Source organism: Panthera pardus, unplaced genomic scaffold (assembly GCF_024362965.1).
Source record: "Panthera pardus isolate Hobbes unplaced genomic scaffold, ASM2436296v1 HiC_scaffold_24, whole genome shotgun sequence".
Lineage (NCBI taxonomy): Eukaryota > Metazoa > Chordata > Mammalia > Carnivora > Felidae > Panthera > Panthera pardus.
In genome coordinates, this window is record NW_026526810.1 from 105,151,552 (window position 1) to 105,178,647 (window position 27,096).

The window sequence follows — 27,096 nt, forward strand, 5'->3', positions numbered from 1 at the left end:
TAATGTTTCTTTATTTTGAGATAGAGACAGCACGGTGGGGGAGGAGCAGAGAGAGAGGGAGGGAGAGAATCCCAAGCAGGCTCCACCTATGTGCAGAGCCCGATATGTCTAGAATACACCAGACGCTGGAAGCATGAAGACGCCTCTGCCCTCTAAGAATGCTACATTCTTTTGAAGCTTTTCTTTACAGAAGCTCAAAGTGATTTAACTATGTTGAAGTTTCAGCAAATTGGGATGTAAGGAAATTGATGAATTATCAATTGAATGGTAAACAGTATAAAGCGTCTTCAACTTTCTCAGCATGGTATCTTTTCCATGGTGATTCTACTGCTAAGTTGACTTTTTTCTCCAAAGAAGCCTCTGTAAACTTCACAGACAACCAGAAGTACCGCTCCCCAGCTGCCAGTGGGAATGCTGGCCACACTTGATCTCAGCGGCTGACGTTCAGGGCTGCTCCTTCCCAGGGCTCTTCTCTTACTTCAGAGACTATGTCAACACATTGTGATGCAGGAGCAATAGAACAATGCCCAGAGCAGCCTGGCCTCCTCTGCTTCTTTTACTAAGTGGTTAGTTGCCTGCCTGGTAGACATAAACACCTTCTGACAAAGAAATGTGAAAAGAGTTGGAAACCTGCTGTTTGGAGACTATTCTGCTACTAGACATCCAAGAGATCTCCAGAGATCTATTTCAGCCTCACATCTATGTAAGTACAATTTCAGTGCGAACCTGAGGAAGAAGGAAATGGATAGTACTTGAATGAATTCAAGTACTTCAAGGGCAAAAATGTCTATTTTCTTTCCATCTTCCTCTTTTCCTTCTAGTTTCATGTCTTATACTGCAACCAGAACAGCAGGAAAGCTCAGAGACTTAACTCTAGCTACTGAATATTTCTTAAAAATAATTTCATTGAGAATTTGCGTTAAAATGAAAGCAAGTTTTCTAATTGTTTTTAAATTTTGGTTTTCTGGGCCACCTGGGTAGCTCAGTCTATTAAGTGTCCCACTCTTGGTTTCGGCTCAGGTCATGATCTCACGGCTTCGTGAGTTCAAGCCCTGCGTGGGGCTCTGTGCTGACAGTACGGAGCCTGCTTGGGATTCTCTCTCTGCCCCTCCCCCACTTGCTCTGTCTCTCTCAAAATAAATAAATAAACTTTGAAATTAATTAATTAATTAATTTTGGTTTTCCAAACCATTACCCCAATTTTCTTTCATTGAGTGAGAATTGAATGAACTTTTGGAAAGACAGTCACTTTTCATTATTCAAATGGGAGAGAAGATCCAGAATACAGGGCTTTCCTGTTCAAAGCTGAACGATTAGCTGGGGGCCCCATGGGGAGAATGGGGTCCACAACAGTCCAACCTTCTCAAAGGTGTGACCAGATCTGCAACATAGAATTGTGATGCAGCAATCCTAAAAATATGTTTACTAGTGTGTTAAGAATGTTTAAAAAAAAACTGTCTAAGCAGATGTTATGCTTCAAAGTGCTATGAAGAACCAACCTGAAAGCACAAGTACCCCAGAGAACAAGTAATGGGTAAACACTGCCATTTAAGAGCTTTTATGTAATTACAGATGAGAAACAACGCACAAAGAAGAAAAGGCAAGATAATCTAGGTGGTCAGTATAAGGGCGTTCACTATAGAATTCTTTTTGTTTGGTTTTGTTTATTCTTGAGAGAGCCAGAGAGAGAGCATGAGCAGGGGAGGTGCAGAGAGGAGGGAGACAGAGGATCTGAAGCAGGCTCTGCACTGACAGCAGCGAGCCCGACTCAGGGCTTGAACTAAAGAACCATGAGATCATGACCTGAGCCGAAGTTGGGACACTCAACCGACTGTGCCACCCAGGCACCTCTCACTATAGAATTCTTAAAACTTTGCTATAGGTTGGAAAATTTTTTATAATAGACTACCAGTGGGAAAAGATCAAATGGGAATGGTAAATAGCAAACAATTATAGACACCCTTCCAAATTAAGTGATCAGAAAAGGCCCTGAAAACATTTCCATGTTGGCTCCCAGACTCCTGCTCCCTCCCTTTCCCAATTTCCATTAAAGTCAAACTGTCACCAGTCCACAAAATTCACAGTGACTTCACTCATTCCTGGGAAAATCAAGACATTCCACCACTGCCCACAGGTGAATATACTTCATATCCACACTATTCTTAGCCCTAATAGGGCCTTGGTCATCTTGAAACATTACCCAGAGAAGGAAGCCTGGTGATGTCATGGGAAGTCTGGAGCAAAGCTGAAGTTCCATCCCTGAAATATATACAGCTCATTGCCTCTCTGTGTTTCATGTCCCCATTAAACTGCTGGCATTGGTTTCTGATTTGTAATCCAATTTAATATGGAATCTCTCTACCTTTTCTTTTTACTAAAAGTAGCCAACAGTGCTTTTTCAAATGACAGTCATATTGTAATTCTCCAGAAAAACGCAACCTTTTGTAACTATCTCCTGAATTAATCTTCATCCGGTTAAAGCCAAAAGAGAGAAAAGAGGATGGGGGGGGGGCACTAATTAAAAGAAATAACAAAGAATGTAAAGAATCTGCTTGTGACAGGATAAGTTAGGGTCCATCTCAAATACAATTAGATTCCTTCACGCTCTGTAACACAGTTAAAACCCTTATACACGCTCTCCCCGTACAATACTTGCTTAATTAGATGTAGAAAACATTTATTGAGCCTAGGGAAAGGCATAAATTATCACAAAAACATAAACTGTGATTGTGAAAATGAATACACAATCCTTGTAGAACAAGTTATAACAAAAGATTCTGTGTATATGTGAAATGAAGCCAGGTTCCCCTGATGCCCTATAGCAAGTCTGCTTTGTTTCTCTGCTCTATTTCACACATTCATTCAAAACCTATTTATTGTAATTCTATAACATATACATTCACTGGCCCTTTGATGTGATCAACCTTTTTTAATACTAAAATTTACTTTTTATTTATGAGTTTTATACTGCAGACCTTTATTGTACATGTAATGTTAATAAAGCAAGATAGTATAAACTTCCATAAAGAATTTGCATAAATAAGCCTTGCTTTATTTTTAAAATATTTATGTAGAATCTACAAATGGTGTACTCATTAATATGAGTAACACTGTTGCAAATTTCACTTGCAACATCTCTCTGCTCAGATTTCTCATCATAAAGATTGTGGTCATATCATTCTCTAAACTGCAGTGGTCACAGGGCAACGCAAGAGAAGCATAAATGCATAGGAATTTATACTTCGTTATCTACATTTATCCTTATTAAAAATGTATCCATGGAGGGGCGCCTGGGTGGCTCAGTCGGTTAAGCATCCGCCTTCAGCTCAGGTCATGATCTCACAGTTTGTGAGTTCGAGCCCCGCATCAAGCTCTGTGCTGACAGCTCAGAGCCTGGAGCCTGCTTTGGATTCTGTCTCCTCCTCTCTCTGCCCCTCCCCCACTTGTGCTCTGTCTCTCTCTCAAAAACAAATAAGTGTAAAACTTTCTGAGGGGAAAAAAATGTATCCATGGAAATAATGGAAATGTTCTAAAGTGAGATTATGGTGATGGCTGTACAATTCTGTAAATACACTAAAAATCATTGAAATGAGTGAAGTTGATACTATGTAAATTATATCTCAATATCTCAATAAAGCTATATTAGAAACTGATCCATAAGTAAAATTATTAAGAGAACAAAAATACCTGGAAGAGCCCAGCCCACACAAATTAGAATTATTTTGAATCATCGTAATTAATAACAATATCTCAGTAAGGGTTGCTAATTGGATAAGAGGGCTGGGGGCTATGAGCTATCAGGCTGTTCTGGTCTTCCCACAGGAAAGTACAGCAGAGCACAGGGAATTATCAGAGTGAGGGCCATGAATTATCTACTGCTTTTTAAGAGAAACTCATTTCTCAAGCATCAGCTTAGCCACTGGGCACAATTAATTTTGGTATATCTTACAGAAGATTGTGATGTTCCAAATAGGTCCACACCATGATTGGTAACTCCTGCTTTTAAAATATTTAATGTTATAGGAAAATATTAATATGTATTATATGTAACACACAATGTATATGTCTAACATACAACATTGTGTATTTTACATATTATATAAATATATATTTATAAAACTAAAAAGATATATATACCAAAACTGTAGTACTATCTCCAGATATTGAGAGTAAACCTACTAAATAGGGTCTTCTTTAAATTTTTTGAATGTCTATTTATTTTTAAGAGAGAGACAGAGTGTGAACAGGGCAGAGAAAGAGGGAGACACAAAATCCAAAGCAGGCTCCAGGCTCTGAGCTGTCAGCACAGAGCCCGACACAGGGCTTGAACTCGCGAACATGAGATCGTGACCTGAGCTGAAGTCGGACGCTTAACCGACAGAGTCACCTAAGCGCCCCTAAATAGTTAATTTAACAGTTGATGATTATGCTTTGGGATCTTTGACAAAATGTGTGGTGGTGTGTGTGGTTAGCCAAAATTGGTTTCATAGAACAATTCATATGTCTCAAGAACAGTGCAGTCTCAGCTCATGACCAGGATAATGGGAGAGGTGTGGGCAGGGTTTGTGGTGGACAGATTGGTAATCTCGAATGACAATTACAACAAAACCAGTTAAAATTCACACATTTATTTTTACCATCTATACACATGATCCAAAAGTGTCAAAACAATTCTGGAACAAATGTTTAGAAACGAACACCACACAGGTGAAGATAAAAGATTCTGTTCCGTTTTCAGCTCCTTAGCTGATCTCCTCTTTGTTCCAGAGTTCAAAAGGGATGAGAAGGGCAAGGCCCAGTGTGGCTGCAAATTCACTGCAAATTCCTTCTCTGTGTCCCTAATTTCACAATTACACTTGCACCCTCAGGTTCTGGCATCAAAGGGATCCTGGGGACCACATAAATGACTGCTGGAAGGGGCATTCCCTAGTCCTAGTGACCACAGAGAATCCACAGATTATCGTGAATTTGCTAACCGTAGACATTGCAAGTTGTCACTTTTCTTAGAGTGATTTTTTTTTTTTTAATGTGCACTTTGTCACTCACTTCTGGATGAGCAGAAGTTGACTACTGCATTTCATCAGATCTAAGATCCATCAATTATTATATCCATTATGTTATGGACCACGGAGAAAGAAAAAAAAATGCTGCTAATTACACAATTAAATGCTTTCTCATTACTTAGAAGTTTTCCACACAATGTCTGTCATACTCTATTCTGTCATCCTCTGTGCATTTCTTAAGAGTGCTCCACTCCAGCCTCTGGGAACTTCTTCCTAAACTCTGACAGGTCTTCTGCAAGTTTTATACTGGAACTTTCTTGACCACATCAGAAGGTATCAACAAAATGTTTTCAGATTATCATTAGAAACACATTTTATTTTTATCCAAGTATAAATTAATATACAGTGTTATATTTCAGGTGTACAATATAATGATTCAACAATTCTATACATTTCTCAGTGCTCATCAAGATAAGTGTATTCTTGGGATGCCTGGGTGGCTCAGTCAGTTAAGCACCTGACTTGATTTCAACTCCGGTCATGAGCTCACAGTTTGTGAAATCGAGCCCCGTGTCAGGCTCTGTGCTGACAGTTCAGAGCCTGCTCAGGATTCTCTCTCTGCCTCTCTTTCTGCACCTACCCCGCGCACACTCTCTCTCTCTCTCATAAATAAATAAACTTAAAAAAAAAAAAAAAAAAAGAGGGGCAACTGAGTGGCTCAGTTGGTTGAGTGTCCAGCTTCAGCTCAGGTCATGATCTCACGGTTGGTGAGTTCAAGCCCCACGTCAGGCTCTATGCTGACAGCTCAGAGCCTGGAGCCTGTTTCAGATTCTGTGTCCCCCTCTTTCTGCTCCTCCCCTGCTCGCATGCTGTCTCGCTCTCTCAAAAATAAAGATTTTTTTAAAAAAATTAAAAAAAAAAAGATAAGTGTATTCTTAATCCCCATCACCTATTTCATCCATCCCCCTATTCACCTCACTCTGGCAACCACCAGGTCTCCATATTTAAGAATCTGCTTTTTTGTTTTCTTTGTCTGTTTTGCTTCTTAAATTATTCCACATATAAGCATATGGTATTTGTCTTTCTCTAGTGACTTATTTCATTTAGCATTATACCCTCTAGGTCCATCCATGTTGTTGCAAAGGGCAAGATCTCATTCTTTTTTATGGCTGAGTAATATTCTATTGTATATATACATATACATCTTTATTCATTCATCTATCATTGGGCACTTGGGTTGCTTCCACAACTTGACTTTTGTAAAAAACGCTGCAATAAACATAAAGGTGCATATGCCTTTTTGAATTACTGTTTTTGTTTTCTTTGGGTAAAAATACTCATTAGTGGAATCAAATGGTAATTCTATTTTTAATTTTTTGACGAATCTCCATACCGTTTTTCACAGTGCCTGTACCAATTTGCATTCACACCAACAGTGCATGTGGGTTCCTTTTTCTCCATATTCTCACCAACACTTGTTATTTCTTGTCTTTTTTATTTTAGCCATTTTGACACATGTACAGTTATATCTCCTTATAGTTTTAATTTATATTTCTCTGATGATTACTGATGTTGAGCATCTTTTCACGTGTTTGTTGGCCATCTGAATGTCTTTGGAAAAACGTTTATTCAAGTCCTTTGCCCATTTTTTAATTGGGTTTTGTGTGTGTGTGTGTGTTGAGGTGTATAAATTCTTTAAATATTTTAGGTATTAACATCTTATTGGATATATCATTTGCAAATAAATTCTTCCATTCAGCAGGTTGCCTTGTTTTGTTGATTTGGGGTGGGAAGGGAGGGGTTGGTTTGGGTTTGTGTTTGTTTTTATTTTTGTTTTTGTTTGTTTGTTTGTTTGTTTTTTGCTTTTTGTTTTGGTGTAGTCCTGATAGTTTAACTTTGCTTTTGTTTCCCTTGCCAGAGGAGACATATCTGGAAAAGTATTTCTACAGCTGATGTCAAAGAAATTACTTCCTATTTTTTAAAGTAATTTTATAGTTTCAGGTTCACATTTAGGTTTTTAATCTATTTTGAGTTTATTTTTGTATATGGCATAAAGATGTAGTCCAGATTCATTCTTTTACATGTAGTATCCAGTTTTCCTCATACCATTTGTTAAAAAGACTATCTTTTTCCCACTGTATATTGTAGATTAATTGACCATAAAAGTGTGGGTTTATTTCTGGACTCTCAGTTCTGTTTCATTGATCTATGTGTCTATTTTTGTGCCAGTACCATACGATTTCAATTACTACTAGCTTTGCAGTGTATCTTGAAATCCGGGATGTATTGCCTCCAGCTTTGTTCTTTTTCAATGTAGTTTTGGCTATTTGGGGTCTTTTGTGCTTCCACACAAATTTTAGGATTATTCCGGTTCTGTGAAAAATATTGGTATCTTGATAGGGATTGCATTAAATATGTAGATTGCTTTGGACATTGTGGACATTTTATCAATATTCATTCTTCCAATCCATGAGCGGGGAATGCCTTTCCATTTGATTGTGTCATCTTCAGTTTCTTTCATCCATTTTATACTTTTCAGAGAACAAATCTTTCACCTCTTGGGTTAAGTTTACCTCAGTATTTTATTCTTTTTGGTGCAATTATAAATGGGATTGTTCTCTTAAATTCTTTCTGTTACTTCATTATTAGTGTATAGAAATGCAACAGACTTCTGTCTGTACCCTTCAACTTTACTGAATTCATTTATCAGGTCTGGTAGTTTTTGGAGTTTTGGAGTAGTTTTTGGAGTCTTTGGAGTTTTGTATTTATAGTCTCATGTCATCTGCAAGTAGTGAAAATTTTACTTCTTCCTTACCAATGTGGATGCTTTTTATTTCTTTTTCTTGTCTGATTGCTGTGGGAAGGACTTTCAGTATTATGTTGAATAAAAGTGGTAACAGTGGACATCCTTGTCTTGTTCCTGATCTTAGAGGAAAAGCTCTCAGTTTTTCACCATTAATTATGAAATTAACTGGGGTTCTTCATATATCGCCTTCATTATGCTGAGGTATGTTCCTTCTAAACGTACTTTGTTGAGGGTTTTTATCATGAATGGATGTTGTACTTTGTCAAATGCTATTTCTGCATCTTTTGAAATGATCATATGGTTTTTATCCTTTCTCTTATTGATGTGATGTATCACACTGATTGATTTGTGAATATTGAACAACACTTACATCCCGGGAATAAACACCACTTGATCATGGTGAATAATTTTAATGTGTTGTTGGATTTGGTTTACTAATATTTTGTTAAGGATTTTTGTATCTATGTTCATCTGAGGTATTGGCCTGTAGCTTTATTCTTTTTTGTAGTATCTTTGGTTGGTTTTCAGGGTGATGCTGGCCTCATAAAATGAATTTGGAAGTTTTCTTTCCTTTTCTATTTTTTGGGTAAGCTTGAGAAGAATACATTTTAACTCTCCTTTAAATGTTTGGTGGAATTTGCCTGTGAAGACATTTGGCCCTGAACTTTGTTGGGACTTTTTTGATTACTGATTCAATTTCATTGCTAGTAATTGGTCTGTTCCTCTATTGCTTTAGGATTCAGTTAGGCAAGATGATATGTTTCTAGGAACTTAACCTTTTCTTCTAGATTTTCCAATTTGTTGGCATACAATTTTTCATAATATTCTGTTATAATATTTTGTATTTCTCTGCTGTTAGTTATTCTTTCTCCTCCATCTCTGATTTTATTTGAGTCTTCTCTCTTTTTTTTTTCTTGATGAGTCTGACTAAATTTTTATCAACTTTGTTGACCTTTCCCAAGAACCAGCTCCTGGCTTCATTGTTCTATTGATTTTTTAGTCTCTATTTCATTTATTTCTGCTCTAATACTTATTATTTCCTTCCTTCTATTGGCTTTGGCTTTGTTTGTTGTTCTTTTTCTAGCTGTAAATGTAAGGTTAGGTTGTTTATTTGAGATTTTTCTTGCTTCTTGAGGTAGACCTATACAATCTTCCCTCTTAGATCAGTTTTTGCAAAATTTCAAAGATTTTGGACTATTGTGTTTTCATTTTCATTTGTCCAGAAGTATCTTTTGATTTAGAAACACATTTTAAATGACAATTAAATGCAACCCATGTAGTACAATAAATGTACATAATTTAACATGAATAACCATAATTAAATTTGCGCATATGCAGCCAAATAACAACCACCATGCAATTCCCCCCCACCACCACCACCACCAGCTGAGTGATCACAAGGAACATTCCATTTCAGAGTTAAGCTGAGGAAAAATGTTTCTTAGAATGAATGAAACTTGGGAAATATGAAACTATAAGTGAGCAAGAGGGAACCCAGGGCAGCAAATGCTGAGTAAATTATACTTTTTGACAGAGGGACAGGTGTCAGTAGACCAATATAAGCTCTCAGGTGCTCACTATGTGACAGCCATGGTGTTCAGTGTTTCCTATACATCACTCTATTGAGTTAAGTAGTTTTATCATCATTTTATAGATGAGAAATTTGAGCTCAGAGATGTTAAGTAACATGCCCAAGGCCACAAAAGTAGGCAACAGAGCCCGAGTATGAACGTGGATGTGTCTGACTCCAGAATCCTTTACAGTCCCAGTTATACCAATTTCCACACTGGCCTATGGCATTGAGTTCTGTAGTTATTATGGTTGTGGTTTACCTTGTCCAGGTATTCCTAAAGGGGTTATTTAAATCAGAATTTTACAGAGAGAAAAAAGTATTGTCTGTAGTGACTGCAAGCACAATATGGAGAACGATACACAAGTGACAAAATAGTGAGCTGGAAAGTTAGTAATATAGGCTACTCTGGCTTTTTATGGGAAGAAAATAACTCAGGTTTCTTATGACCCTCCATTGTACAATAGTTATTTGAGTCTATATTACTTCCTTTGTCACATTATCAAATATCTTACTTGCTTTAAGAGCCCAGGATTTTACCATTTGGCAATTTCAGGTCAACCATGAGCTATGAACTCGTGACTGTCTGGTTCCACTCACCAAAAGACCATGATTAGAATCATTGACAACAGCTCAGCTCAGATATAAACAGCAGCCCTCTGAGCACTTCACCCACCTTGCTTCGTTAGGAAAACTCTTTCTAAGGCATGGACCTCTCAGGTATGAAATAAAAGTAAGGATTTGTACTGAAATTTTCCTCCTTTGTATGCACTTTATTTTCTATTTTTGTCTCCTTCACAAAAGACTTCACCATGAAAAGGAGGAAACCCAGACTGAAATGAGTTAAAACCTTCGTCTTGGAGAGAGGATTGTGGCTTGGCCCTGAGTTAAGGTGAGATATGTTGATGCATACTAATGAGACCATATTAAGCTCTACATCGTCACACACACTCCTTCCCTTTCTCTCTCCATTCTGTCTCCTTTCCTCTCCTTTCCAAGCTGTCTTTGCCTCTTTTCCTCTTCTGGAAACTCAGTGGACCAAGAATGCTGCTTTTCTAGATCTCAAGAGGGAGACACATGAACTCAAGAGGGAGAACATGAAGAGAGAGTTTGAGCTGAGAAAGATAAGTGTAAGAAATCACAGCTGTTCTTGAAAATGGAGGGTGAACAACTGCTGTGATTTTGCTTGTCACCCTGACCCAAAGGGTTGCTGACCTTTGTCTTCTTTCCTCCATTATACCTTGCTTTCATCCAAAAATGCTCTTTTGTAATGATTTCTTGTCATGTTCCAGAAGATCCCCCATATATTTAGGCCCCAAAGAATCCAGTTGATGTTTTGATCACTTGCTGTGTCCTCTGTCTCTGTTAAGGCAGTTTCACTGTCTTTCAACAAAGTGATGATAGTATAAATGCTTTGTGCTGTTGGGTAAGTCATGAAAGAGAGAAAACGTAGATGACAATGAGACTTTAGGTGCTTTTTTCCTACCATCCAATCACTATAAGGGTCCTTCCACTGTTGTTGCAAAGGTCTTTTCTAAGAAACCGTGGCTAAATAAAGCCTTTTTGCACTCTAACCCTCAGAACCTGTCCATCTTCTCTAGATCTTCTTTTACACCCCCCATCCTCTTCTCTATACCTTTTACTTCCTCTTTCCTTGTAGTATTATTTCTATTAATATCTTTAAAACATCACAAACATACAGAAATATTGCAAGTACACTACAAAGGTCTTTTTTCTCCTGAATCTTTTAAGAGTAGTTTGCCAACTTGATGCCCTATTACCTCCAAATACTTCAGTTTGTGTTTCTTACCATCAAGGGTATTCTCCTCCAGAGCCAAAATTTAACCATCAAAATCAGAACATGAATGTTGCATATTACCATCATCTAATCCTGAGACCCCATTCAAATTTTACCAGTTGTCCCAATAATGGGCTGCCTAGCCAGTTAAGAATCACAATTGCATTTAGTTATCATGTCTCTTTAGTCTCCTTCAGTCTGAAAAAGTTTCTTAGTCTTTTCTTTGACTTTGACTTGCATTGATATTTTTTAAGATCACAGGCCAATTATTTTGTCAAATATCCCTCTAACTGGCTCTGTCTGATATTTCCTAATGGTTGGATTTGGGTCATGCATCTTTGGGAGGAATATCACAAGGGAATGCTCTGTGCCCTCATTGCATCCTATAAGATAATGCACCATTTTGATTTGTCCCGTTACTGATGTTGTTCATTCACCACTCCACTATGATGGTGTCTGCACGGCTTCTTCAATGTAAAGTTACTTTTTCCTCCTTGAAAATTAGTAAGTATGCTGGTGGAAGGTACTTTGAGCTATGTAAATTTCTGTTCCTCACCAAACTTGTAATTTATTCATTTATTTATATCAGTATAGATTCTCAAGTTTTCCTATTTTATTTGACCAATTCCCCTGTATATAACCAATTACCCTCCTCCTCTACCATCCTCTCTCCTGCTCAGACACCCTCCTCACCATGCTAGGCTCTGATTTCTTACACTGTACTCCCCTTATCCTGACAACAGAGGTGTTCTTGCCTCCTTTGGGTTCTGAGCCAAGGCTCCCCACTCACCCAAGTACAGATTCCTGCCTCTCTTTGTCCCAGCTAATGGATTGAAGACAAAATTGTTCAGGAATAAAAGGGAATAGGAAGAAGGACGTCTTCTGTATTCTTTGGTGCTCCCTCTTTTTCCTCTTTTCCATCTGTCCTGACCTATCCTGACCCCTCTCACCCTTGCCAACTCTTGCCAAGTCCTTGCTTTCCAAGCACTCAAGGCAAAATTGAACCATGGACAGTGGCATAAGCTCCTCCAGTCAGACTATGAGGGTTTGAATCCTGGTATGGGGGCTTAGTTCCCATCCTCTCTGTTTTAGATGGTGGTGGTGGTGGTGGTGGTGGTGGTGGTGGTGGTGGTTTTATCTCTTTCCCCTTTTATCCCCTTAATGCTGTTTCTTTCTTTCTCATTCTTTTTCCATTTTGGCTTCACTCTAGACTGTTTTACTTCCTTGCTTTTCCAGACTCTTTTTACTTTCCCCATGTTCATGTACAGATGTGTTGAAGGGAGGCATTGAGTTGCCACCAGCAGAAGGTCTGATGGGGAATTCCCATGCCCACTCATATGCTTAATGGGATGTCATGTAGCAGTGGTGTCTGCATCCCATGACCCTGGCTGGGACAGCAGCAAGACACGTTCACTACTTACCCCTTCACTTGAGCAAAAGGGAAAAAAAGAGTCTCTGAGGAAGGACTGAGGTGGAACTATACACCTGAGGCAGAACACATAAGCAGCTTGCTGGTTAAGGAACCTTCCTCTAACTGGCAGGGAATTTGTGAAAAGGGAAGGGTGATCTTTTGAAAATACGAACAGAATTACATTCTGAGACCATGTTCCCTTCCTGGAATTCTGTCATTTCTGGTAGATAAGAGGTGAAATCCAATGATGTATAGCCATTTTTCTTTGTTGAAGCAGTTTCTGGGGAGAGAGCCAGAACGAGAGACCAGAGGAGATAGACAACAGTCATTGGTTAGAAATCCTCATCCAAGAGCTAAGGATCAGTCAAGGGTGAATAGTCAGGAAAAGACGTTCTCAGTGTAGTGTAGTTTTGATACAGTTTTCACAAAAAAGGATTTGAGAACTCTTCATGATGGCAGGAGGAGTGGTACTATTAATTAGGAAGACAGAACATAATGGTTTGGGGGATGTGGTGTGTGTGTTTCAAGGCCTCCTAGAGAGGTTCTTTCCCTTTCCTAACTTTCCCAAATAAATAAGTGTTGCCAGCCCCATTCCCCAGGCATTTTCTGTTACATGGATCTTTTCTAGAGTCTTGAGAGCTCTAATCATCCAGTATCCTTTTTTTTTTTTCTTTTTTTAAGTTGCTTATTCTTCCTATAGAGTGTAAGCTGCATGGGGACAGGGATCTTCTCAATCGTGTTCAGATGTATCACCAATGCCCAAAGCAGTGACTGGCATATCATAGATGTTGATAAAATTTGTTGAATTAATAAGTAAGTGAGGCAACTTCATCATATTAAATTTTCTCTGTATCTGTTCATTGTATTCCTATCCCCTCGACTCTCTGATGTTTGTGAGTGAGCACCATGAAGAAGAACAATAGGAACTCTACCACAAGGATCAATAAGCAAGATGCCATCTCCATCCCACCCTTCCAAGATGCAGGAGATCTTCAAAATATGTTGAATGGAGGAGAGTATGCCCCTTTTGTATCTCCTCCCATATTAGAGAGCAGTTTTATCCAGGTAAATCATATTTGAGCCCTGAATTAAGTTCCAATAACTTCAGTAATTAATTTTCTCAAAGAAACTGAAAAGATTGGGAGGAGAATTATTTTAAATGTGATAAAGGACTGCATGAGACAGTTAAAGGGAATAGTTTTGGAACTTTAACCAACCTAAAATAATTATAATGTTAAAGGAAAATTCACTTCAATTTTTCCCAGCAAACTCTCACCCGGGAATTCTGTTCTAACTCTACCATAATTGTCATTCTATCATGTCTTCCCAAAATGACATGAAGGAATTACAATGAATTCAAACATCTCGCCACAGGAAAGCATTCAGATGGCTCCTTTCTTAGATTTAGAAGACATTTTAAAGAATAAAATGTATGACATGACTGAGTATTAAAATGAATTTTGGTTGGGATGAGCACTGGGTATTGTATGTAAGCGATGAACCACAGGAATCTACCCCCAAAACCAAGAGCTCACTTCCTCCTGCACCCTTTTCCAATAACCTTTCACAAGCTCTAATGAACACTGGGAGGGAGAGATAGCGCCCTGTAGACCAGACACACCCCATATCATAACTGGGTAAGTTATTCCCTTCGACATACACAACCTCTCAAGGTTAGTATGTCTTTGGCAGCAAGTTGCCACAGGTTATGCCTCAAATTTAAACAAAAAAGAACAATGATCTCAAAGTAAAAGAGCACAGCTCCCTTGCATGGAGTCATCGAGGACCCTGGTCCTCTCCTTTTGCTCTATTATCCTCAGGTTGGCTCCCCTCAGGGCATTACATGCAAACAGGATGGTGACAGCTGCCAGAAACAGACGAAATGCTCTCATCCTAGCAACTTTCTGTGAGGGCTGAGAAACTGTTCCCAGAGCCACCAGGAGGCCCCCGCTGTGTCTCATTGGCCAGGAGGGGGTCACATGCCCCTGCTGAAAGCAAGCATTGGCAAGGGGATGAAATCACCATGACCAGTTTAGGTTTATCAGTATTTAACCCCAGAGCTGGAGCACCATCCCTGAGGGGCAAATACTGGATGAATTCTGAATGCTGTTAATCAGGCATGGCTTTGAGTAGGTCCATAGTGTGGGCTACAACCTTTTTCTGAGTATATCTGTTTTTAAGTGATTTTTTTTTTTTTTTTTTTTTTTTTTTTTTTTTGAGAACGTACAACTGAGAAACCAAGTGTTGCCCCTCTTTGGCTTCCTTCACATCCCTGTCTAGCCACTTTTCAGTCTTCTCATCTTCCAACTGGCAGAGATTTTTACTGGCCAAGATTCTTTGATTTGGGGATTTTTGCACATGCTATTCCTCTGCCTGGAAAGTTCTCCTGTCCAGCCAGTTTATCTCATATTGTTCAGGTCTCAGCGAGAGGTCTCTTCCTCTGGGAGATTTCTCTGACCCTGTGTCCAGGGTGTGCTGGAGCAGCTAAGTGTTCTGGAAGTTTGCAAGTCTACTGTTTAACACAGCCATTATTAAAAATTAGATTGTATAAACTTATATACTCAAACCTCATCATTCCTATTATTTTACTACATTTTACTATTATTTATGCTCTTGAGGTTATGGATATAAAAATTTGGCAAAGGTCAGTGAAGACTTGTGTGAGAATCAATTGACTATATTGAATTTAAAATGAAGAAAATTGTAAATATCATTGTTTGTAAATTGTGCTACTCATCTTCTATAGCAGTAAAATATGTAATTATCATATGCATATCTTCCAAGAGATAGTTGTTACACATTTACCAGCACACCACTGCCTGTATCTCCTCTTAAATCAAGTCTCCTGTTATATGCTTCACAGCACAGCACCCTGACCTTGTACTTGGGAATACTTCTTGCAATAATGATTAGTGACATGTTTGCTTAATGTTCACCTTCCCTGACAGAACCCCCATGGCCCAGGGACTGTGTCCGTCCATTCGCTGTGATATTTCTTTTATTTTGAAAAAATGTTTTAATGTTTATTCATTTTTGAGAGACAGAGAGACAGAACATGAGCAGGGAAGGGGCAGAGAGAGAGGGAGACACAGAGTCTGAAGCAGGTTCCAGGCTCTGAGCTGTCAGCAGAGCCTGATGTGGGGCTCGAATTCATGAACCACAAGATCATGACCTGAGCTGAAGTTGGACGCTCAACCAACTGAGCTACCTAGGCATCCCACACTGTGATATTTCTAAGATTTCACATCAACAAGTGATTGAACAAATGCATCATGGTTCATTTCTCCATTATTTTCTGCACTGCTCAGGTAAGCCAGGTTGTTGGGGCCATATACTTTATCACAAAACTCCTCTTCCTGTTCTCTACCTTAGGTTAATAGGAGAGGTGAATCCATTTACCTTCACAACCGAGCCAACTGGGTGACTGTAGGCATCTGCTCTTCCAGTAGCACCCACAAGACCCCCAATGTGATGCTTCTGGCACATCTGACACCTGAAGCCCAGAAAGATACAGAACCCCTATTTCAAAGTCTCCTGACATCTCCTTCTCCAGAGAACCTGGTGCTCACCAGGTGAGTTACAAAGGGAAGAGGTTAAGGATCTCTCAGAAAACATGCTTTACCCCTGAGAAACTGAAAATAGAAACACCAATGATATTTGCTCCAAGGGAGCATCTCACTTGCACTGTGCGACACATGATAGAGTCGTGTCCTCAAAGTCTGGGAAAATAGCTTATGACAAGCTGGCAGTCAAACAGGTAGTTAATTTTTAAAAACTAAACCTAAGTAACAGGAACTGAAGATTCATAATAAACTGCCTCTCTAGGGCATGTCCTTCTTTGCCCAGCATCTCAGCCTCCATCAGAATTAGCTCTGGTCTTGGGGCACCTGTGTGGCTCAGTCTGTTGAGCGTCCAACTTCGGCTCAGGTCATGAGCTTGCAGATCGTGACTTCCAGGTCCTCATCGGCCTTGCTGCTGTCAGTGCAGAACTTCGGATCCTCTGTCCCGCTCTCTCTGCCCCTCCCCAACTTGCACTCTCCCAAAAATAAATAATTTTTAAAAAAAAAAAGGATTAGCTCTAGTCTTGTCTCAAGCCACTAACTTGCTGTATGACCTAGAGCAATCACTCAACTTCTCTCTCAGCTTTCCAGGATTAACTAAGTAGGACAACTTCTCAAGATAAATAGTTGATACTCTGATTTTTTAAGCTCATCAGAGTCTTAGGAGTATGCTTTGAGCGAGATGGCCCTCAGGAGCCTGGTTACATGTACTAAAAATCAAAGTTTTAAGCCTCAAAAGCTAAGGACCAGACCTGGGAACATGGTGGCCACAAGAAGGTACTGTTCAACCTTGTGCCTGCCCCAAACCAGGCCCGTCTGGGAGACAAGCCTGTTTCCCTGAACCTCACTGTCACAACTGCTATGCAACATAAAAGGAAAGGCCTTTTGACAGGTCTCCAATCAGGCCTCCAGATGACATTAGTGTTTGTTCGCAGGTTTCTCCCTCTACAGTTTGTGACTCTTTCTGTGCACGATGCTGAGAATATGCGCCTCAAAGTAAAGCTGGTCAGTGGTCGAGCCTACTACCTGCAGCTCTGTGCCCCTGCATGTAAACAGGACACCCTATTTTGTCAATGGGTGGAACTCATCTCCCTCTTGAATCAGGAGAAAGCCAAAGCTTCCAAACTGTCAGAAGTCTCAAGCCTCTCGGAAATCACCAATAGCACAGATATCACAGGTTCAGTGGACATCATGGATATTGCAGCATTTGCAGCCATACAGACCCCGCACATGTACACATGTTCAGACCCTGTAAATGCCATAGAAAGCATTGATTTCTCAGAATTCACAGATGTCACCGATGTCACAGACATCACAGATGTTCCAGAAAATGAGGTCACAGAGGCCCCAGATATAAAAATTGTCACAGAAGTCACAGAAGTCACGGATGTCTGTGATGTCCCAAACAACTCGGAGGTTACAGTGGTGTTTGAAAACGATGACATACTAAGGGCCAAGCAAGAGGAAAAGGTATGTGACATGGAAGACTCATTCTTAATAATCAAGAACAGGAGTAATAACCAAGATCGCCCTTCTTGGTTAGCTCCTTGACATTGATTATCAAAATGCTGTGAAATGTGCTGAGTAATTTTAATGAGATAGTATCCCTGAGCCCCAGTATAAAGGAGTTGTAAGACATATCCTGAAAGAGGCGTGACCATGCTTACCATCAGATTTAACCCAGTATCAGAAAGCTGTGGTGGGATGGAAAGAACTTTGGGACCAGGGTCAGAAGACTTGGGTTGGAAACTTGCCCTGCTGCGTATCTGTTTGACCAATCCATTGAAGCTGTGTGAGCCTCAGTTTCCTCATCTCCAAAGCGAGGATACTGATATGTAAGGGCTATTTTAAAGTTTAAATGTATATAAAAGTACACACTACATTGAAGGATGGGGTGAAATTTCAGTGGGTAAAAGTGAGGGTGGAAATAGAAAAATAAAATACCAAAAGAAGTAAGTTGCTTTAGAAAAAGCCAGAAAGTGAAAAACCACAGAGCCATATCCAAGAACAATTAGTTCAGTTTGGCTGGAGCATAATATATACGGAAAATATTGGGATATAGGATTCGAAAGTTGTCTGCAAACCTTGAATGCCAAATTAAGAAGTGTGGACTTTGCTCTTTGGGCAAACTTTAACTGTAAAAAACCTCTGTGTGAGGGAGTGAAGGAGCTGTGTTTTTAGAAAGGTTAATCTGACGGTAACATGGAATGTAGATAAAGAGAGAAGTTTGAGGACTACTGAGGAAAATCTCCATGGGGCCGACAAGAGAAAAGTCATAAAGGGCAAGGATAAATATTTTACAGAAGAAGCAACTGCAATAAATATCGTGGAGAAAATTTAACCTCACTAGTAATCAAAGGAATGCAAACTTGGGGGAAAAATAACCTATAAAACTGTTAATTAAAAAAATAAAAATAGGGGCACTGGGTGGCTCAGTCAGTTAAGCATCCAACTTTGGCTCAGGTCATGATCTCGCAGTCCATGAGTTCGAGCCCCGTGTCAGGCTCTGTGCTGACAGCTGGGAGCCTGGAGCCTGCTTTGATTCTGTGTCTCCTTCTCTTTCTGCCCCTCCCCTCTCACACTCTGCCTCTCTGTCTCTCTCAAAAATAAATAAACATCGGGGCGCCTGGGTGGCTCAGTCGGTTAAGCGGCCGACTTGGGCTCAGGTCATGATCTCGCGGTCCGTGAGTTCAAGCCCCGCGTCGGGCTCTGTGCTGACAGCTCAGAGCCTGGAGCCCGTTTCAGATTCTGTGTCTCCCTCTCTCTGACCCTCCCCTGTTCATGCTCTGTCTCTCTCTGTCTCAAAAATAAATAAACGTTAAAAAAGAAATAAATTAATTAAATAAATAAATAAATAAACATTAAAAAAATTTTTTTTAAAGAAGAAGAAAAATAGTCAGTGTTAGTAAAGATGTGGTCAACTTGGAATTCTTATAGGTTTGTGGTAGGGATGAGAATTGGCCCAAACCTTCTTGAAATCATTATGAATCAAGAACCTAAAAATATTTATACCCTTTGATTCAGTGACTCCATTTCTAGGAATCTTTCTTAAGGAATTAATCAGAAATAAGAATGAGGATTTAGCTGTAAAGATGTTAATTATACTATATCTATACCATGTTGGTAAAAATGAAACAACGAAAATTTGAAAGTAACCTAAATATCCACCACAGGGGAATTGCTAAACTAATGTAAATCTACGAAAGACAGGTGCCTTCTTTATTTTTTTCAGGAGCAACGACAGTATCAGGCAAGACCATAGACAGTCAGTAAATATCTATTAAATGAATGACTACTCTGTAGTTATTAAAATTGTTGGAAAAATTTTTCTTGCAGAAATTTTCATGATTGGGAAAAGTTGAGTGAAAAGTGAGTATGATTCCTATTACATGAAAATACATTTCATGCTCACAAACAATAGAAGGTGAGAAAGTCATACTGTTAACAGCAGTTTATTTCTAGATTCTGGGATTAATATTTTCCTCTTTACACTTTTCTGAATTTTCTATTTCCTACAATAGAAATAATTTTTAATTCAAAAAATTCAAGCAGTTTTACACAATTTTTAATGACATGAGGAGAATGCTTTTAATAAAATCATTAGGATATAGAACTGAAATGTTATCACAAAGAAGACACTTACAAAATAAATAAATGGGCACAAAGACTAAATGACATGTGCCATAGGAGTAGTTATTTCTGGCCAGTGGCCTTAAGCAGACAATAATATTCTCCCTTTCACTTTATATCTTCCAGGATTTTCTAAATATTCTACAGTAAGTATGTGTTACGGAAAAAACGTGTTTTCTTTAAGGAAGAAGAGTATTGTATTATTTTCGAGGGAAGTCAGAAGAGGCGATGGACTAGGCGGTGCTGATGGGAGGAGGAGGGTGCAGGTATGAGGGATGTCAGACAGACGGAGTCCTTAGGACCCACTGACCAATTCCTCTGAGGCCCGAGACAGATTCTGAGGAAGACAGTGAGTGGTGAGGAGAGGTGATGCATTAATAGAAACCAAGAAATCAAGACAACAGGAGAGATTTTATAGTATTAGTTCTAGGTATTGGTTCTAAGTCTTTCGAGAAATAAATGCTTTTGTCTTATTGTGAACCTCCCAACTCATGTCGCCTGGTAAATGCTCTTAAATAAAGAGCAACATTAGATTGGAGAGCAGGTGGCAAGGCATTTCTAGACAACCTTCCATGCCCCGACAATTCAGAAAGAGGAAATGCTGTAATTAAATACTAGTTTTCTCGTGCGAGGTGACAGCGGTGTGCCTGACCACAAGAGCTTCTGAATGGGCTGTGTCAGGTCCCACACTAGAAGCCTCTGATGCCCGCCTGGCCTCCTCAGTGGCCACACAACACCAAGCGTCATTCCCTCATTACTGCGCCCAGGCACTCGAGGGCACTCAGTTAATACGAATGACATGATTACTGTATTAGATATTGCTCCAGAAATCATCTATTTCTGTGTGACACCGTTCTGTTACCTGATTTGCTGCTGTTTATTATTTTCAAAGGAAAAAATGGAAAACATTCTGAAACCTGGGTGTCTACGAGATACAAAAATTAAGAATGAATGCAAAGAATCCTCAAAACATGTCACCATCTCAAATGTAACACTGACTTTCGAAGGTGAACGATGTTTTCATTCTACTTTGACTCCAGAAGAAAGTGACATAAATTCATTCAAAAGGATGAGCATTATTAGAACATCTGAAATAAGGACAACTGATTTTAGCAACACAGCTCTCAAGGCTGAGGAATCCAGGTATGTGAGGCAGGGAAATGTCAGGGATGCTAAGACGTGAAGTAATGTAAGTGTGTGCTTTAAGGTCCCCGCAACTCTGGCCCTTGCTACTGAACAGTCTCAGCTGTAAATACAATGTAATTGAATGATGCCATCGTTAACTCTCAATTATCCACTGAGCCTGGGTGGCTCAGTCAGTTAAGCATCCAACTTCGGCTCAGGTCATGATCTCACGGCTTGTGAGTTCAAGGCCCACAATGGGCTCTGTGCTGACAGCTCAGAGCCTGGAGCCTGCTTCAGATTCGGTGTCTCCCTCTCTCTTTGGCCCTCCCTTGCTCATACTCTATCTCTCTCTTTCTCTCTCTCTCTCTCTTTCTCTCTCAAAAATAAATAAAAATTTAGGGGTGCCTGGATGGCTCAGTCGGTTGAGCTTCTGACTTCGGCTTGGGTCATGATCTCGCGGTTTGTGAGTTCGAGCCCTGCATTGGGCCCTGTGCTGACAGCTCAGAGCCTGGAACCTCCTTTGGATTCTGTGTCTCCTTCCCTCTCTGCACATCCCCCACTTGTGCTCTGTCTCTCTCTGCCTCTCAAGAATAAAAATAAATAAATGTATAAAAAAATTTTTTAAAGTAAATAAAATTTTTTAAAAAACTAAATTATCCACATTCAGTTTAACCTTGTCAAATTTTTATTTCCCTATCAACTTCTCACACCCTTCAGTTCACATTTGAGTCTATCTGGTATCAACTGTGTGTGGCTGAAGAATACAGGATAGAATCAGTGTCCACAGTTTGGAGTTAGACTATGGGAACTCTTTCTTTCATCTTTATACTTCTATTTTCTCTTCTATGTATTTCTCATGCTTTTGTACATTTCCAACTAGTAAGTTAATAACCTGAAAAAAATATTTTCATAATTTTAATACACAGTTGCAAGCTGAATGTGAGGGAACACTGATGTATTCTAAAGATAAAAGTTAATCCAATCATTTCAGAGTAACTACTAAAAAGAAACCAAAGAAAAACACAGAGGTCTAAATGCTTACAATAGCAAGACTGAAAATAGGGAATGTAATGAACTATGTCTAAATTCTTTTTTGTTTGTTTGTTTTTATCTTGAGAGAGAGATAGGGAACAAGCAGGGGAGGGGCAGGGAGAGAGGGAGACAGAATCCCAAGCAGACTTTGCACTGTCAGTGCAAAGCCTGATGTGGGGCTTGAACCCACAAACTTGGAGATTGTGACCTGAGTCAAGGGTTGGACACACTCAAGTGACTGAGCCACCCAGTCGCTCCTGTCTAAATTCTTTTTAAATATAAAAAAGGAGCAAGGGAAAACAAAAACAAACCAAAAATAAATAAATAAATAAACGAGAAAAATTATTAGTAATGTGACATTCCACAGGGTTTGGCTGGTTCTTCAAAAAGAATGACAAAACAGGCAAACCATTGGACAACTTTTTTTTAATAATAAAATTAGAAATTTAGAGGTCATCATCAACTAACAAGAACAATAGTAAAATGTTATTGAGAAATATTACATACAGCTTTTCTTTAATAGCTTTGAAACCCTAAGTTAAATAAATGACTTTAACAAAAATACAAAGAGGCAAAACTGGCATAGTCACAACTTGAGAACATAGAACAACGTCACCCAGGAGCTCCCACGAAAGAGAAAAACATAGTTGTGACTTTTACTGGACAGGGTTTTAGATACTCTAAGAAATATCTCTATTTAATGTAAAATTCTCTTTTAAATATAGAAAAATTATGTTATGTTCTCCTAATTTTTTGAAGCAAATAATTTGTTTGGATTATAAAGACTGACAAGAAATAAAATTCTAGATTAATCCCTACTTAAGACAATAAATGTTAAATTCATAGAATCTTAGCGGGCAAAATGTAGCAAGCGCTTAGCATGAAATTAAGGAAATATAAGTCATTATTTAAAGGAAGAGCAGGGGTGCCTGGGTGGCTTAGTCGGCTAAGCATCCGACTTTGGCTCAGGTCACGATCTCACTGTCCGTGAGTTTGAGCCCCGCGTCGGGCTCTGTGCTGACAGCTCAGAGCCTGGAGCCTGCTTCAGATTCTGTGTCTCCCTCTGTCTCTAGCATTGTCTCAAAAAATAAACATTAAAAAAAAATTTTTTTTTAAATAATTATTCCCAACCAGAGACAGCATTGTGGGGTTTTTTCTAATGTTTAATTTTTTTTAGAGAGAGAGAGAGGCAGAGTGCAAGCTGGGGAGGGGCAGATAGAAAGGGAGACAGAATCTGAAGCAGGTTCCAGGCTCCAAGCTGTCAGCACAGAGCGGGGCTCGAACTGAGGAACCCGCAAGATCGTGATCTGAGCTGAAGTTGGATGCTTAACCAACTAAGCCACCCAGGCGCCCCAAGAAATTTAATGAAGAAATTGTTTTTAATGAAAAATTATAGAAGTGTTCTACTTAAAACTTAGAATAAATTGAAGATGTTCCTTATTAACATTTCTATGTAATATAATTTAAGGGAGTCTAGCAATTGCAATAGGACAAAGAAATATGATTAATAAATGAGATTTTTAAAAATCACTCTTTGCAAATAGAAATTTATATTTAGAAAACTTGACAATCATCAAAAATACTAGTTTGTAAACAACTTTAGGATAGTCACAGATTAGAAGATAAACTCACAAAATATCATTTGTTTCATGATTTTTATTAACAAACCAAAAATACATTGACAAAAGAGAATGTATTTTTCAAAAGCAGCAATAAAAATTAAATATTTAGTGAGAGTGATAAGAGACCTGTATACATGGAATTACAAAACTCTAGTGGCAGAAACCAAAGACACTTCAATAAGGAAAAATAAGCTTTCTATCTGGGTAGGTATATTTAAGACAACAAAGATGACAAAGCCTAAATTAATTTATAAATTTAATATAATACCAATTATCTCAATAGGCTATCTCATAGAAATTATAATATAAAAAGTATGTGGAAAAGAGAAGAGTAAGAATCTCAAGGAAACTTGGGGCTGGAATATATCGAGGGATTCAGTTGTATAAAATCTTAAGCCGTATTATAATTAAATGGCCATCAGAAAGTTTAGGATATAGACATTAAGACAATAAAACTGAGTCAAACTGATAGAGGTTCAAAAAAAAACATGAAAAAAAGCAAAACTCTACAAAATGTCAGAGATTTATGCTGTACCACAAAAAAATTTTCAGATGGGAAAAGAGTAAAATATTTTTTAAAAATTTTAATGTTTACTTATTTTTGATAGAGAGAGAGAGTGAGCAGGGGAGGGGCAGAGAGAGACGGAGACACAGAATCCGAAGCAGGCGCCAGGCTCTGGGGGCTCAAACTCACCAACTGTGAGATCATGACCTGAGCTGAAGTTGGACGCTCAACTGACTGGGCCCCCAGGTACTCCAAAAGAATAAAATATTTTAAAACTAAAATAAGCTAGAAGAAAATGGAACAGTTGAAATTGCCTCAATTGCATAAGAAACATCACTTCTTGTCCTTTGAAGCAACAGAAGAAATTTTCAATGGCAAAGTTTGGTTCATTCTTTCAAAAATATTTACTGAGCACTTTCTTTGTGCTAGGAACTGGGGATACAGCTGTGAATATAAGTTATAGGATGTTTCATTCTAGTGGATCTAGATAATACACAAATAAAATACATTATGCCAGCTGGAATGTGCTGTGATAAATACAAAAATAGAGGGGTGCCTGTGTGGCTCAGTCAGGTTAAGTGTATGACTCTTGATCTCAGCTCAGGTCATGATCTCACAGAGAGATCATGGTTTGTGAGACTGAGTCCCTGTGCTGACAGCTGGGAGCCTGCTTGAGATTCTCTCTTTTCCTCTCTCTCTCTGCCCCTCCCCCACTCACGCTCTCTCTCAAAATAAATAAATAAACATTAAAAAACAAAATAAAACGGGGTACCTGGATGGTTCAGTCGGCTGAGCTTCTGATTTCTGTCAAGTCATAATTTCACAGTCCATGAGGTTGAGCCCCACATTGGTTTGCTGCTATCAGCACCAAGCCCACTTTGGATCCTTTGTCCTCTCTCTGCTCCTATCCCACTTGCACGTGCATGTGCGTGTGCTCTCTCTCTCTCTCTCTCTCTCTCTCAAAATAAACATTAAAAAAAAGCTTCAAAAATAAACCCCAAAACAAAAATAGGATAACAGAACAGAGGGTGATTTGAGGAGGAAGAAGGATATCTTATACTGGTCTGGAAGCTTCTCTGAGGAAGGACAGAGATCTGAAAGCAAGGTGGGGCTCTGAAAGAATAGAGTTCAGGTTGATTGATTGCAAAACAATTATAAATATCTGCCAAAAAAAATCATTTTAATAAATACATAACAATACAATGGAAAAAGAATAATAATAAATAATCTATAAAGGTTTTACCTTCCATATATATAAGTAGCTGATGGAAATTTGTGAAGGATCCAATTAACAAATGGTTTAAAGTTATGAATAGAACATTTACTCCAGAAGACAAATAAACACTTAGTGAGGGATCAATCTCACTAATAATTAAAGAAATACAAGTTAAGCATTTACCATTTGGCTTTTGTTTAGATGTTAACTACATCTAATATTGATGGGGACACTGTAAATGGTGGGAACTTTCTACAGAGGGATTTGGCAATTCACACTACAAATAGTTATACCCCTTGACTTAAAGGAACATGTAGCAAAGAAGTAATTTGAAACAGAAAATAATTTAATTGAACATACTGTTTTGTAATTAAAACCTGAAAGCAATCCAAACAACCCCTGGCAGAAGAATAGCTAACCAGGAAATAGTATGTTAATTTAGTGAAACAGCAGGTCCCCATTAGGAAAAGAATCAGAAAATTTCAATAAAAAGACCTATATGACTATAAGGAACTGCAAACTGGAAGTGTGAAATTCTGAAAAATGTATATACAATGGTATTTTATTTCTGCAGACAGGATGATAAGAAACCACAGTGTTTGGACATTGTTGGTGATTAAAGGAATTAATATTTGTTGTAGCTTTTGATAGATGTTTCCATTAAACTTTTATTGTACAATTAATTACATGTATAATTTAAAAATCAAAACTGATGCTAGGATGCATTAATTGGAAGACACAGCAGCTAGACAATGACCTTTGCAGTCAGACAACCCTGGGTTCAAATTCTGCCTCCTCTAGGGCAAGTTAAATTAGTTTTTTCAGGTCTCAGTTTCCTTATTTGTAAAATGAAAATAACACTAACCATGTAGTTGTTACAGGGATTAAATAAACTGATATTAAAAACTTCACAATGCCAGGCGCTTGGTAATTACTCAAAAAAAAAAAAAAAAAGAATAGATTAAAAGAGGGAGGAAAGGTAGGGAGGAAGAAAGAGAGAAAGGGAGAGATGGAAGGGAGGATTCAGATTCTAGATTAGACTGAACATAAATCTAACATAGCTTTGACTTACATTGAATACAGTAGAAAGATGATACTATACCTCTGAAGTAATCTTTCTACTATACTATCCAAAAACTGAACCCAGGGTGGGGAGGGGGGCACAAAACTTAAATATTTTTTAATGCAGGAAAGAAATCAAGGCTATTTAAATTGAGGAAGAAAATGGGAACAGGTGACAATTACCATCTTCAGCATATGAGGAAGTCCAAATTTAAAGGCTAAATTTTAAAAAGTGGATTTAAACTGAAAATTATTTTAACTAAACAGTTTACAAATAAAACTTTATTATGTAGTAAAACAATATAGCAGACAATCAACCAATCTATAAAAAAAGCATTAATGCATATTACTGATTGGATATTAATAAACAACGGAACTAATTTCTGGAGGTTGTAGAATCTTTCTCCTTGGAATCTTCTCAAAAACAAGCATCAGGCCATTTGTCCTGGATAGAGTTCAGACATTCTTCTGCAAGGGGTCAAGACTTGTTCGTGTTTCTTACGTAATTTTAATCTACTGCTACAGTGAATGACAGAAAGCATGGTGAAGTCGAATATAAGTACATCCTGAGGACTCCTTAAAGGAGTGGAACGGAATGGAAACAGTAAATGCACCTGAGTGTGTTGCAGCATTCTTAGAAATAGAGCAATAAAAGTATGGAACGATCTCGGGACACATTAGATGCCCAGTAAATTGTCATTATTAACACTAATAATTCATTTCATTTCCAATAGTGTAGATAAAAGAAATTTGGCT

At 38.5% G+C, this 27,096-nt stretch overlaps 1 protein-coding gene across 7 annotated transcripts in view; it reads left to right on the plus strand.

Annotated features, from left to right (window-relative positions):
- The first annotated feature begins 543 nt into the window (after positions 1-543).
- The window catches only part of GARIN2 (golgi associated RAB2 interactor family member 2), a 34,401-nt gene continuing 7,848 nt past the window's right edge, over positions 544-27,096 (plus strand). For 6 of the 7 annotated variants that reach the window (XR_008417232.1, XR_008417234.1, XR_008417235.1 and 3 more), the window contains exons 1-7: positions 544-703; positions 9,936-10,099; positions 10,184-10,271; positions 13,491-13,653; positions 15,961-16,160; positions 17,084-17,618; positions 20,671-20,921. Coding sequence is in view for 3 of the 7 variants with exons in the window: in XM_019451513.2 (XP_019307058.1) it covers positions 13,495-13,653; positions 15,961-16,160; positions 17,084-17,618; positions 20,671-20,921 (1,145 nt within the window). In the remaining 4 variants the exon portion in view is untranslated. The remainder of the gene's footprint in view (positions 704-9,935; positions 10,100-10,183; positions 10,272-13,490; positions 13,654-15,960; positions 16,161-17,083; positions 17,619-20,670; positions 20,922-27,096) is intronic. The other variant, XR_008417233.1, reaches the window with a different exon arrangement.